Source organism: Passer domesticus, chromosome Z, assembly GCF_036417665.1.
Source record: "Passer domesticus isolate bPasDom1 chromosome Z, bPasDom1.hap1, whole genome shotgun sequence".
Taxonomy (NCBI): Eukaryota; Metazoa; Chordata; class Aves; order Passeriformes; family Passeridae; genus Passer; species Passer domesticus.
The window spans coordinates 72,317,589-72,332,345 of NC_087512.1; the positions used below are offsets into that span (position 1 = coordinate 72,317,589).

Sequence of the window (14,757 nt, forward strand, 5' to 3'; positions counted from 1 at the left end):
CTGGTAACCCAGAGGGTACTTCACATCAGTATCTGTCATGGTTGACTCACAATTTTAACAGCTCTTCACTGTTCACAGCATTACCATGCTGTATGTGGTACTGAGCATTAAGTTCTGACTTAACTCCACCTTTCTCTTTAATACAATACCATACCCTTCACACCACACTACATGAAATTTATGTGTATGGCACAGATCTAGCACAGTTGCTTCTCAGATAGTTCTGGAAACATGCGGAGTGTTGACCAGCCCAGGCAAGGCTACAACAGGCAGTAAGGTGGGCTGCAAACAGCTGTGGCTGCGCTGCTGCTGTGTGCTGAAGGCAGGATGATGGTGGTGCTGCTGAGGGAGTGTCGGAAGTACAGTGGTGAAAGAACTGTTCTCTTGGGAGCTGCTATCACCATGATATATCATGCACCTGCTGCAAATACAAATGTATCTCTTCCACACATTCATTACTAGCTTTATTCCTAGTCCCTAGCCACCATCTAGGGATGGCCAGAACAACTTGAACCTGAAAGCGTTGTGCCTGCCTCCTGTTCATGTGGGACAAATAGACAATTTACCTTCTGTACAACACATATGTGCTCTTGTGATTATATATAGAGGGTGACTGTTTCTTTCCTATAAAAGGATGCACAATTTTCTCTTTTTCTCCTTTCTTTCTTTCTTTCTTTCTTTCTTTCTTTCTTTCTTTCTTTCTTTCTTTCTTTCTTTCTTTCTTTCTTTCTTTCTTTCTTTCTTTCTTTCTTTCCTTTCTTTCTTTCTTTCTTTCTTTCTTTCTTTCCTTTCTTTCTTTCTTTCTTTCTTTCTTTCTTTCTTTCTTTCTTTCTTTCTTTCTTTCTTTCTTTCTTTCTTTCTTTCTTTCTTTCTTTCTTTCTTTCTTTCTTTCTTTCTTTCTTTCTTTTTCTTTCTTTCTTTCTCTCTCTCTCTCTTAATAGAAAGTCTAAATTTGCTACTCCAAAGTCTGTGACTCACATAATAGTGTGTATTATTTTGTTTTGTTGTGGTTTTTGTTTTTTGTTTTGTGGTTTTGTTGTTTTTTTTTTTTTTTTTTAATATGGAGACATACACCGAACTTGTTGGCATAAAGCACATATATTATAGCAGTAAATCTCTGTTATATTTAGGAACTGTGCCACCAGTCCTGATTTACTTATTCTAAAGAAACACAACCTAGAAATCTCCCACTGATATACCTGGTAAAAGAACATTTTAGGGTAAATTTCAAACAGTGTCCTTGCTATCATAAGTAAACACAGAATCAGCCTTTTCATCTATCCACTAATTTTCAGAGGAGATTTTGTTGGGTTTTTTTGGTTTTGGTTTTGGTGTTAAGGCTTTTTGTGTGTGTCGTTTTAGTTTATTTGTGGTTTGGCTTTTTTTTTTTTCTTCAATTTAAGATTATTTTTTCTGCAATTTGGAGATGTTTAACTGAACACAGTGTGGTGGCAAGCAACAGCTGTGAATACCATGTTACAAAAAGCACTGTAAGACTGGTTTTGTCATTCTTTTGGGTGACTTATGGAGCATCCACAAATGCCTCCTGTATAATGGCTACTTCTTACAATCAGACCTCATCATTCACAGAGCTGCCAAGAGGCAGGTTATGAGGAGGGAAAGTTCAAAAATTCTGAATAAAGCCATTGGGTGGCCCCACAACAGCTTTATTAGGTTTAGAATCCTTTTTTTGTTGATGTTGGCCAGAGATTATGATGATCCTGTCAAAAGCCTATTTTTTGGTTCAGTGATTCAGAAAGGCAGCGATTCCCTCTGCTGATTGTCCTGATAATTATAGTTGCCCATAGAAAAAATTATTTTCAGCAACTGAACGGCATCCGCAAGAACATTTGGTGGCCTTGTTTTCGTGCCAGAAGCCTAAGCATATTTTGCTACACGTGTGCCATTGGTTGCCTCTCTTTATTCCAGCTCTGTCACAAATGCCTAGAGAACTCATTGTGGGTCTGGGCTGAAAAATTGGTGAGGAGAGAAGAAAAACATTTATCTGAGGTCTGACACTGGTGCTAACCTGTGGGTTGGGTGGTCAGAGGCAGTTATTGCTGTGTCTCATGGAAGGAATCATGTTTTGTTGGAAAAGCAAGTGAACACCAGCAGACTAAATTTGCTGGTAGTTTCAGGAGTGAAAGAGAAACCCTGCTGAGGTCAAAAGACTGGCATGAATCATCTTGTTTCTCTTGCTACCTGCCTGTTTCTGCTCATCTGTGGGATATTCTCACAGTTTTCTGTGGCTGAAAATTGAAGGAGAGCGGCAGAGACTTGTGCATTTCTACAGTAATGAAATCTCTTTGATGTTTGCCAAGCAGTGTGAGTGATGCTAAAATTAAAGACAAAACACCTAGGACTACCTAGAGGGGAAAGGCAACATGTGCCCAAATTAGTAGCCTCACTTTTGCATTAACATAATTTTCCTAGAACTCTCCAAAGCAAAATATAACTCCTCTGCTGGTAGCAAGTATCATCCTCCAGATTTTATTGTCAAGTAGATGGAAACAAGTTTTACCCAATTTTAGCAGCATGAACTATGAAAATCTGCTTCTAGAATGAAAAGATTATATGTTTTATATGAAGGTGACCAAGAATGAAACTTGGTGCCCTTTGCCCGTCTGAGATTAGAGAATTATTTGCTATTCCTATCTGCAAAAAGTGAGCAGCAAAATTCAATCACTGTTTTCTCTGACTCAAACACTGCTTACAGTTTCTCTCAGGACAATGGTTATATTCAAAATGCTCTCCAGTTACTTTAGCTTTTATAATGACAACATCTCTTTAGGATTTGTTTTTCCCAAAAAAATGTGTGGATCAGAAAATGCTATAATCTTAGTGTATTTTGACAAAACATAAGTCCCCTCCTTATAATTTTGGGGAGTTTGTTTGGTTTGGTTTTGTGAGGGCTTCTTTGGTGTTTTTGGTTTTTTTTTAACCTTTGCTTCCTCTCTCCTATCAACAGCAGAAAGAATGCTTTTCTGGAGCTAATGCCAGAATTTTGTCTTCTCCTGGAATTGCTGTAATATTAATGTAACATGAAGGGGTCTAGGACTCTGTCAGGTCCACAAAGCACACACTGATTCAGTTTCTGGCTCTACTAAGAGCTATTTGATAAAGGATTTAGTTTTCAACCACTCAAAGCACATTAAAAAAAGGGTCAGCCAAAGCCAGCTTTCCCCAATGACTCCAGGTAGCTGAAGGATATATCTCCAACGAGTGAAAATCATATAACCTTATAACCAGACAGGACAGCCTGGATGCTTGATTTGCCTGAGAACATCAGCTCAACTAATGTGCTCTGCACAGTGGAATCCTCTCCTTCCAGAGAAGGAAGGAAGGGTTCCTTCCTGCCAGAATTTCGTAAGAGGCCACTAATGGACAATACCCTCTTCAGGAGAGGAAGCAAAGAGATCTCCAAGTTTCATCAAATATCAGACAAGCTTATATTCTCACCTAGGCCCAGCCTATTCACCAGCTTTTGCTACAGTAGCAAATGAATAAGAGAAATGTTCTGTTTAACATAGGACACAGGAGGTGAAAGAAATATATAGCTACAATGCTATGGAGAGACAAGAGGAGTATCCCCCAGAGTCCAGCCTGGCTCCTTCCTGGTGTACAAGAGCTACTTAAAATACATTGTTAAGCAGGGCTACTACTAGATCTGCCTACAAGTTTTCTCCTAATCTATTTTCCCTCCACTCTTAGAAGTCCTCCATGGAACTTCTAAACTCCTGCTTAAAGCTACCATGATCCCTGTTCCATCTATGCTCACAGAAGATCATCAAAAGATCATATGCAGAGTCCTGTAAACTGCCCTCTTCATCCCAGTTCCCAGTGATTCCACTATTTATTAGGGAAGCTGTATCCCTTTTTGAACACAATGAATTATTTTTCATGAAAAACATCCATTCAGTCCATGTTGTATTAGTTTGGCCTGCCATTATGGGAAAGATGTCTTAGAAAAGGAAGAAAAATATGAAAACTGCAGAACTTCACTATTCTTCTAATATTTCAGGAAGAGAGACCCACCATGCTTTGTCACTAAATACTTGACAATATATAGGAGGTACAGAAGAGTTAATGGTGTCACTTGCATGAAATCTGTTGTGAATGACACATCAGAACAGTTTGAGTATGATCATACACTTTAAAATATATCCCGCCCCACAATGATAAATATTTTTGATTAGCACTTAACCTTACCTGATGAGTGCTGACATAGCATTTTAACATTTTCCAGAAAGATGTACCTGCAAGTGGAGAAGCTGTGGATTCATGTTGTTTCAGATTCTGCCTGGCGTATTCCCTATCTAGCCTTAATCTCTCCTTCTATTTAATGACACCAAAACTAATTTGGAACCTGGTAGCTCACTTAAGTGGCACTTTGTGACAGGAGAGCATTACACTGCTGCTCAGACAGCTGCACTGGCTGCATGGAAGTCCCCAAGGAAAATTCAAAGCTTTCAAGGCCTAATTGTTTTGGATCTGGTTATTTTATGATCAGAAGAGGCACTCAACATTGAGAAGCCTTGATATAGAAGAGAAGACGATGGCAAGAGCACTTGAATATTCAGGTCTGTTCATCCCCAGATTGAACTCCCACACGTGTTATTAAAGCCTATTTTCCAGTCTGATGACTGGGAGAGGGAAGGCTTGCAGAAGCTTTTTGCAGCATATAATTAGTTTAGGAGCTCAGTGCAATAGCATCAGCTGGAAGAATATATAGATGATGAAATCCTGTAATTTTGAACAGTATTATTAATTAGGAAGACTATACAGTCCTTGGAAAGGCATTTCTGGTGTTTACAGCTTGTAAATCATACCAAAACAAAATATACTCTCTGAAGTTATTCTTTGAAGACTCCACAAATCCAAAATGCTAAATTAAATTTGGATTCAGAATAACAACACAGACCATGGAGCACAATGTTATGTGTTTCTCTTAAAAAAAAAAAAAAAGTGTTATTTAATTCACTGTTTTATCTAAAGATAACCCACTGTCTTGCATACAAGGGCGGTTGTGTTATACGCCAAAGCATGGACAAAGTATTGATTCAGTGAAAAGCATGCACTTGCTTGAACAGCTCACAAGATGAGTGGTCTGATGTCCCTAAGAAGGGCTCAAACCCATACATTCTGCAACGGGAGAGGAAAATATTGAGGTTCTTTCTTTACTTGGCACCTGGTTCTTTCTTTGGCCTTGGAGGCTGCAGCCTCAGTGTGCTTCAGTTTTCAGCAGGGATGTGTTGACTAACCTTACGAGCACTGTATACCAGGGCAGAGCAGTTTTTTCCTCTCTGCACTCTGTTTCACTGAGTGGATTTATAGGAACATCCAGATGAACACAACAACTCTTCACTCACATGCAGCAATATCACCTGGGTCCTATAAGTTTTGCAATGTTATTCCAACCACAGCAATTGAAGGAAACTCCAGGGCTTAGTACTGCCTTTAAAGGTCTACAATATATTCTTCATAAACAAAAGGATTCAGGTAAATGCAACTTCAAAACACAGTTAAGCCACAAGGCTGACTTTTTTCAAGGTGACTGTCTCCTTCAAACAACACTAAAGACTCACTTGATAATAGAGGTAGATTCATAGTCTAAAATCTCATCTTTAAGCATTACTTTTTTTAAAAAATGAATATGCTAGCTTTAGTAAAAGTTTAATCTCTTAGAGCACCAATTTCTTGACCACTGGTAAAAGATGATGTACTTACTATTAAAGAGAAGGTAGCAGCACATCTTGTGCCCTCCCTGAGGTGTAGAAATGTGAACTTATACATCCTAAGATAAAATTGTACATTACAGTTGGTCAAAAATACTAATGGAAGGGAGTGGAAAATGTATTTCAAAACACAGAACTAATCTAAATATTCTTGCGGGTTATCTGCAGTGGTACAATTTGCATAGAAATGTAATTCTCCTCTCCAAAAGCAGAGGGTTCAAATAAATGAAATAAAATGTACATAAGTGGGTCCTGCCTACATGCAGGACCGTCTTCTTGTTGTAACTTGAGTGGGATTCTACAGCCTGAGCATGAAGCCATGTCCAGACACTTTCACTGTTTTCAGGATGACTATGTTATGAATATTTATGTAAAGACATTCTCAGACTACATAGACTAATCACTGTTTGATATCCAGATGGCTGAAAAACCTTTTACCAGAATCTAATGGGAAGGACTTCAAATCACACTGAACACAAAAGGAAAGTAAAGAATAAAACTCAAACTTCCATTTCCAGTGCCATTTTTTACCTCACCTGAAAAATCTCTGTGCACACTATTCTGTCAGTAAGATAGAGGTTGCAATAATGCTTTAATTCCTTCTATACATAGGTAGATAACAGAAAAATTCTTTGTCACTGGAAACTCTCAGTGGTCTCTGAGTCAGACTTTATACTCTAGAAAAAATGATTTGAAACTGAAGAGAAAAAACCTCAGTCTGAACTGTCCTTGTGTTTAAATTCCTCATACATTTTTAATTACACACACTTGTATCAGATTTTAGTAAACTAATGCAAGATGTTTCTGTTCCTGTTACCATGGATTATAATCTTACAATTTTAGATTCCACTATGGGACCAGTGGTTTTGGTCTTCAAGTTGCATCATAATTTTCAGATTTAGGCATGGTTCCCTGAGCCTACCTGAATCTGATACATTCAAAGAGATGTGTCTTTTTAATCCACTCAAACCATGCATTCAGTGAGGTCTTCTTGTCCAGTGAAGGTCTTGACACAGGCTAGCTCATGACAAAACATTCTTTACAGATATCTCCAAAGTAAACAGACAAATGAGATACCTGAACCACCCTGAAAGTAATGTCCATTCACAAACCAGGATCAAGGCTGTAAAACCCCATCTCAAATTCCTACCGGGAAGGAGAAACCAAAGGAAGAGCTGAATCCTTGTCTGAAAATATTGGAATTACTCTTCAATTACATCAGAGAGAATTTTTTCTTGTATATTTTTCAAGATCTATGTAATTCTGGGGTGTTTCTTGAAATAAATGGGCAGGAGATCTTTCTCCTTTTTAATGCCTTTATTAAGAAGAATCAGCTCAGGTGGGGAGAAATCGACGGGTTGCGCCCACGCCGCCGCTGCTCCCAGGCGTGGCACAGAGGAGGAGGGTGATGCAGCTTTGTCCACTGGTCTACAGGCAGAGCTGAGGATTCCGTCCTCACGGGAGAGTAGCAGATTCCTGCTTTTTTTGTCTAACACCCCGGGGCGTCTCTTTAATCAACATCTTTTCAGGTTAGGGTGAGAAGCAAAAAGGATCCAAGCAGGTACAGGACTACGCTCCCATCCTTAGACGTCACGTAGGTCACTTGTTGGCTCGTGATTTTAGGGGTTTTCCTGGGAAAACTGTAAAAATTCGGGGCACAATGCATTTCTCATCTGCATACTGGCTCTGATGTCACTCCTGGTACTTGGTACTTGGGAGGATACCGGTGTCCCTCCCTGGCAGGTGGCAAGCATCAGGGGGACAATGGTTAATCACAAGCCATTAACAGGTAATTGAAGAACTCCTCTTTAAGAGTGAAACTAACTTACAGCAACTGGTCTGACTTGTTTTTAACTCTGCAACCTAAAAAAAATAGATAACTTTCTATTTATAACATTTCTGATTTTATAGTCACTAAATAACTTTCATGAATTAGTTGAAGTGGGAAATTATTCCATCAGGATTGCTCCACTACAACTAGTTATGTGATCATTCTTTCTGACTGTGGTCCAAGGGTATGACAAACTGCATGCAAAAACATGCAAGAATTCAGAATGCCTGAGATTAAAGAGAGTGAAATTTTAGTTCATCAGTTTGTCTCTTTAGCAAGTGAGACTGCCATTTATATAGGATGCAACACACTTTGTATATAACAAATGACAAAGTATGTAAAAAATGTCCTTGCAAGCTTTGAAATGAAACAGTAAAAAGCCTGAGAAGTTAATTCCATTACAACTTTCACATTTCAACACTTACTGTATAGACAATAAAGGGCAGATAAAATAATCTCAAATAAGGCAAAGTTTATGCAACTGAATCACTCAAAAAAATCAGAAATCTGTTGCATTTGGGTTATTGTTTGGGGGTTTCCTTTTTTTTCTTTTTTCCTCATGACTTTTTTTAATTTGCTTGTAGTTGTTTCACAAAAACAACAAATTATTTACAGTTTTCATCTCACTCTTCTAAGCACCTTATTGAAAACTAGTCACATGGCAGATTTTCAGGAAGGTAATTAGTAAAATCCTTCCTTAATTTCTCCCTTGCTTTCTGCTTGCACTTCTGCTTCCATTTCTCATTCCCTTCCTTCTGAAAACAGTTAGGTCCAGAAAATGGAGCAGATAAGCTTGTCATCAGAAATATACCTGTCACTTCCCACTAAGAGTGACCGAGTCAGCAATTTTGCTGCACAGCCAGCAAGGAAACCTCTGTGCATAACAGAGAGACTAAACTGCAAAAGAAAAGAAGAGAGAAAGACTGAGGGTGGGGGCTGAGTTTTTTTGCCTTCCCTTACTGACTGAAGATCAGCATTGTGGAAACACCACTGTGGTTCATTGTTCGTTTGGGTCTTCCAAATGAGCAATCATGTCAGAAGCTGATCATGAGTGTCAAGGCTGTGAGATATTGCAGACATACATTACACAGCAAAGCCTACCTTTCTTAATGACAAGACATAACTTGGTGCAAATTTACTTTGGGACATGTTTCTGCTTGGGGCAAAACCTAGGTGTTTCATTAAGTAAAATTTTCTACTTTAATGAATTTTTTCTGCCACCCTTTAACCCAGAACAGTTATCATACAGTCCTCAAAAAATTTAACAGCAAATAAAATGTCTCCTTCAGAGAAGTTGCTTAATAAAGCAAACCAGTACTAAAACCTGTCAGACCTCTGGACTATTTCTAGCTGGCTTCAAGTTGCTTACCACAATCACTTATGTAGATTAATGAGGTATAAACTTCATCACCTTTTATCTCTGCAGCTGCCTATCAGTAAAGTAATTTGTACTCATCAGAGCAGTCTCTTAACAAGACAAGTTACATTAACAACCCAGAGCATCAAAAAGCTGTCTAAACGTCACACTATCCAGATGACTGTACAGTCACTGGAGCTGCTTTTTCCAGGTATGTTCAGCAGACAAAGCTAAAACCCCGAGATGCTACCACAATATAAGCAACTTGTGGTTATATGAGCTCCTTCCAGCTTGTGGTAGATTACATTTAGCTCTCTCCTGCCTCAAAAATCAGGGAAACACATAGATCTTGCCCTTGTCTTTTTTCTCCCTTACCTACAGCCTTCCTCTGCCCAGAGTCAAGGAAATTTCAAACATGAAACACTAAAAATATTCTGGTTCCGAAGTCTGTCCTAAGTCAGCAAAATTTGCATTGCTTAACACAGCCTCAAACACTATAAGAACCAGATGGGTCTTGCTCTTTTTGGAAGAAGTAGCAGTGCTGTTTTAAATAATGGCTTTATTTTTCTCCAGCTGTTGGCAAGATCTGACATGCAGAATAGTCAGCATTCCACAATTTCTGCCCACAAGCAAGTGTGAGATGGCTCCAAGATGCCTTGCTTCTCTGTACTGTAGGAGTTTTTTAAATGAGAAGCCAAACTCCTAATAATTGGAGTTTGCTGCAACACAAAAAGCCCTGGGAAAGGAACCTCATGAAAAGGAGAAGGGAATTAAATTGGCCTACACTGGAAATACAGGAACCTATGGCAATGAAAATAGTAACAATTTTTTTTCTGTATACTCTTTCAAACAAATGGTGAAAAACTTAAAACATACTAAGTCTTTCCAAAAGCTCATCCCTTGGCTGATATCAATAGATGTATTTCAGTCCACTTCAATTCCTTCTAAAGAGGTCACATGTCCTGAAAGGCCTTTCAATATATCATAACAGTTTTAAAAATTCACCTTATAATAAAGCATGTACTGAAATATTTGCTGAGGCATGTTCCTACTTGCTTTTTCTGATGCATGCTGCTTGAATTTTCTGCTAAAAATAAAAATGCTGCCTACATTTACTGATAAGTTGAAAGGGAGAAGAGAGGAGGAAGGAATTGGATAAATGCATTTCAACAGTCTTTTACAAGAAGAAAGAAAATATGGTAATCCAGACCAGATGTGGGAAAAAATAAAAGCGCATTAATATGGTCATTGTAATATCTATTTGGTTTCCATCATGCAGATTTTTTTTTATTCAAATGCATTTGTGATAAAAACAGACCATTTTTCTAACAGAGCCACTGATCTTGAAGCAGATTAATTTCTACCTCATGCCATGCTACCTTTGAAAATAAAGATCCATAGGTAGTCCTTCTCTTCTTTTAGAACTTTCTGGATAATTAACCCTTCTGTTTCCATCCTCTTTTTTTTTTTCCATGTTTTCTCCTTTCTGTTTTTCTTTTCCCCCCTAGTTTCATTTAAACGCTCCTACTTGTTATTTGTGATCAGCAACTTAGGACAGAGAGTACATCTGTAGAAGTGTTTCAGTTCACACCGGGAATGCTCTCCTAAAATCATTCACCTGATCATCATTTTTCTTCACTGTGGTTTGCCTTGCCTAATGGTCTGCATAAACTGGATTGCATCCCATTAAAGCGAATGGGAAGAGGTACGCCAGCAGTCAGGATATGGGACAGGACTAAAGCTTGTCAGAAGCACGGTACTGCTGAAACACTGAAATGCACATGGATCTCAGGTCCTCAGCACCTGTTTTGCTCTTTGAAACCACTCCGACAGCATTTCACCAAGTGCTAACACGATGTAGCAAAACAAAATGCATGCATTTGCGTGCCCCCCACACTGAGGCTGTGTCCTGTGAGTGCTAATGCTGGCTTTTATCTCAGTGCTCTGGTTGTCACTCACAGATTTGACAGTCTCCCTTTGCACTCCTTGACCACTGGGCTCCCCAGCATACCACTGATGGTCTCTCCCTGCTCTGCTCTTGCCAGCATCCTTTTGTTCCCCTTTCTTTCCTTTCAAGAAGTCTTGACTCAGTTTCTCTGGCCTCCATGGATGGATTTTTCCTCCCCGCTTGGGACGAGCCTAACCACTCCAAGTCCTCCTCCTTCTACCCAAATCATTTGTTTGCACTGGAGTAAAAGCTACCCTTTCAGCACAATCATAAGCATGCACTTTGTTTTTGCTGTGTCATTGGGCTGTTCTTCTCAGCTTCTTCTTCAAAATATTATGCGAATTCTTTGCAAACAGAGAGCATTTGAAATTCCACTGGCTGCTCCTTGATTGGTTCAGTCACAGGCTCCACCGACTGCAGCAAAGCTGTTTCCAGCAGCTGCCTGCAGATAGACAGGAGGTCTCTGTGCACTGAGCAGGGCAGAGGATGGCTTTGTGACCCCTGTTACCCAAGTTATCTAAAAGCCTTCTTTTCACAACCAAAGAATTGATCTTTCATTGCACAGCAGAATAACACTGGCTTGTTTTGAAGGAAAGTAGTAGCCCTGTTTGGGTTTAAAAGTAAAAATGTTATCAATCTCTGCACAATCGAGCTCTCTAGAGTTCAGACAAATGGTCTCAAGTGAAAAATTCTTAATTCTTTCCTATTTAGATTGTTTTAAGGCCTTAGGGAGATTTCTCTATTTATAGTAAAACTTTAAAATAGTAAAATATAGTAAATATAGTAAAATAGAGATTTCTCTAAATAGGGTAAAAACCCATCTCACTGAGCTGTAAAGGTAAAAGGCAGAATTCGAATAACAGGGACTGGTGGGAGGTGACTGGAGTTCTCATCCTGCTCCTTTCCCTTGGATAAGCCACATTTGGTCTGGGACCCAGAACACCAAATTGTTGCCTCTTGGATTCCTTCTTCATTTTCTGTCAAAATAACTTATCTCTCTTCCTTTTTTTTTTTTTTTTTTTTTTTTTTTTAAAAGCTCATTTGATAGTTTTTCACAGCATCTGAAAATCAGAGCAGGCCGGGGAACATCAGCAAACAGCTGGGACAGCCGGGCAGGAGCACCTGCCCTGCCTCCTCCCACAGAGGGAAACAGCAGCTTTCAGGAATGGGACTGAAACTCTTTCAAAACTGTTACTGTCAGGTTCCTCTGTGGTCGCAGCCTGTGGCTTCAGCATCACTCTGGTAGCTCTCAGTTGTCCGAGTCCTGCCTAAAAATTGCTGCAGTTTCCACATATTATCTTTTGTTGAAGAGTTGTGTTGATCCAAAGCACACAGCTTTTGGCATTTATCGCAATGACGTTTTTATAGTATGTGACATTACTGAGCATCAGGAATTAACAAAACCAAGGGACAGCTCTGTATCCACTTAATGAATTCGCACTCCCAGATAAAATTACCAGCAGAGAAAGCGACAAAAAAGCCACATTAAAAAACTCTGGAACATAAAGCACAGCCTCGACCAACATAACTCACCACTCAAACACTATAATTTATGCATACACTCTATTAAGAAAACTCCATAATTAAAAAATAGATACACTAATGGGTGATGCTATAGATTTGGCTACCTTTTATTGGTAATAAGCACATTTATAAGCTGACAATTCTCTGGAACTAATTAAATACATCACATTGTTACTACATCTATGAGAATAGTTAAACAGACAGACATTTATTTTCACATGTAACAGAGTGGTAGGTTTGCTCATAAATGGACAAAGAAATCTATTGATATATAGAAAGATGTGAATTAAAATTCAGTGATTAGTTTGAAAAGAGACAAGCTGAAAGTTAATGGAGTCCATTAGCTAAGAATGTTTTTTAATGTTTTTTTTTCTTAAATGATTTATCAGAAAGGTGACTGGAACATTTTATTTATGTTCCATGTTCACAGTTTAGAGTTTATTTACATATGGTTTATATCTATGTGAAAATCTTGCCTGAAATACAGATAGCTATAAAGACAGTTCAGCCCAATGCTCAGTCATGTTGCAACTACACTCAAACATGTTCAAAAATATAGCTGGTTTTTTGTGGAGAACTTGAGAGGAGGTGAAAGGGTCCTAAGTACAATTCACATATAGAGCTACCATGGCAACTATTAGCTGGCATCGAAGAGTAACTTTATTTGATGGAGTCACAGGAAGTCAAACATCCATGAGTGTACTGAAATCAAGACGCGCTGGTATCATGCAACTCCCTGAGAACCATAATAAAAACTTTGTGAAGTGCTGTACCACCAGCTCATGCTCTTATGCCATATAAGGAACCCTGTTAATGACTATGTTTCCCCATCCTGGAGGTCCTGGCACTGAAAGCTGGGCTTCCTGCACATTCTGCAGCTCACAACCCTCTTGGCCTTGGCACACCAGATGTCCTGTGGGACAGGTGGCCCTACAGCAGCTAATGTCCTATGGCAGACCTGTGACAGGCGACAGCAGATGTGTGAGAAAACAAGTAACTCTGCTTCTCTAGTAAGTAGTTGGTGTCTATAGGGAGAACTTGCTCATGCACGGTATGAACTAGCCAGGGGCATGGAGAATAAAGTCAAGCAATTATGTCTAGGAGTAAGTCCAACCAGGCTGAAGTGAACCATGTCTGGACAGCTGTGAATGCAAAGCCACTCACACTGACCTTTACTGTTGGTAAAGTTACATATGTCCAATATGGCCAAAAAGCCACGTCTGCCCAGTGTTGCCTAAGTCAACAGTATCAAAATAATATATTTTTGTGTGGATGTAGCAAAACTAGGACTAACGGCAAAAAAAATCAGGTGTGGGGTGCTGAGAGGAGCTCAGTGGAGTAAGATGCAAAGATGGCAAAAATGTCAGCTTAAAGTAATAAAAAATGAGAAGTAAAGTATGAAGTCAGGTAGAGCAAAAAGGAAGGTGAATCCCCTGACAACAACAGCATGAATACTGGCAGACAGTGATGCTAACCTGCATGCCTCCGTGCACTGGGGTGCTAAAGGGACACTCCTTGGAAAACCCATCATCTGGATGGTGTCCATTAGATGTGGTGTGGGAAGAAATCACTTTGCACCTTTGCATCTGCACGCTAACAAAAATGTAATTTGACGGCAATTGCATGCTTCTAGGTTTCACTGGACTTCAAACCTATAATTAACAGTGTCACAGTCAAGCCTAATACCTGCATTATTACTTAATTAAAAGCTGGTATACCTGATTGCCTAGATCACTGAGAACTTTGTTGTCCTACACATTTCCTTCTAGTGTGATCATTATTCAAAAACATGTCAATGATGTTTTCATCAGCTACCCCTCAAGTCTCCAACCTCAAGGGAAAGCTTTGGCAGTTATGATGCTAAAAGCAGACGGCACCCAAAATGTTCTTTGTCCTGCCAGCATCCAGTTCTCTGCCAAAAACTGGTATGAAGTTTATTAGTCATTACTCATTATCCAGGTCCCTGTGCTCTCTGTGTTTTGTCTGTGAAGCTGCCTTTGGCTACTAAAAACCCCAAAATGCCAGAAGGTCCTTCCTCCAGATGCTAGGTTATCAGAAACTATTTTCGTATAGTGCTGTTACAGAGGCAAGGCAGAGAATGAGATGAAGTGACACAGGACTAATCTCCAGTGAAGAGGCAGCCTCAGACAGACAGAAATCTCACAAGGACAAACTGCTTTGTATTTCCGTGGATGAATGTTGAAGGCCAAAACTGCAGTTTCATAAGTCAGCTGAACATTTTAGCAAAAAATATTGAATTATTCTGTCTGCAGTACAAATTTCCCTCTTTGACCTCTAATTTCTTACATTCCTGCTTCTACTGAAAACAAAAAATCTGTCCATTAATCATATTTAATTGAAG

General features: G+C 39.2%; 1 protein-coding gene across 1 annotated transcript in view; it reads right to left on the minus strand.

Annotated features, from left to right (window-relative positions):
* Positions 1 to 1,214, minus strand: part of LOC135291260 (trichohyalin-like) — a 422,947-nt gene extending 421,733 nt beyond the window's left edge. Inside the window, 2 exon segments of the mRNA XM_064405294.1 lie at positions 641 to 933; positions 1,200 to 1,214. Coding sequence (XP_064261364.1) covers positions 641 to 933; positions 1,200 to 1,214 — 308 coding nt within the window.
* Between the last annotated feature and the right edge of the window lie 13,543 nt (positions 1,215 to 14,757).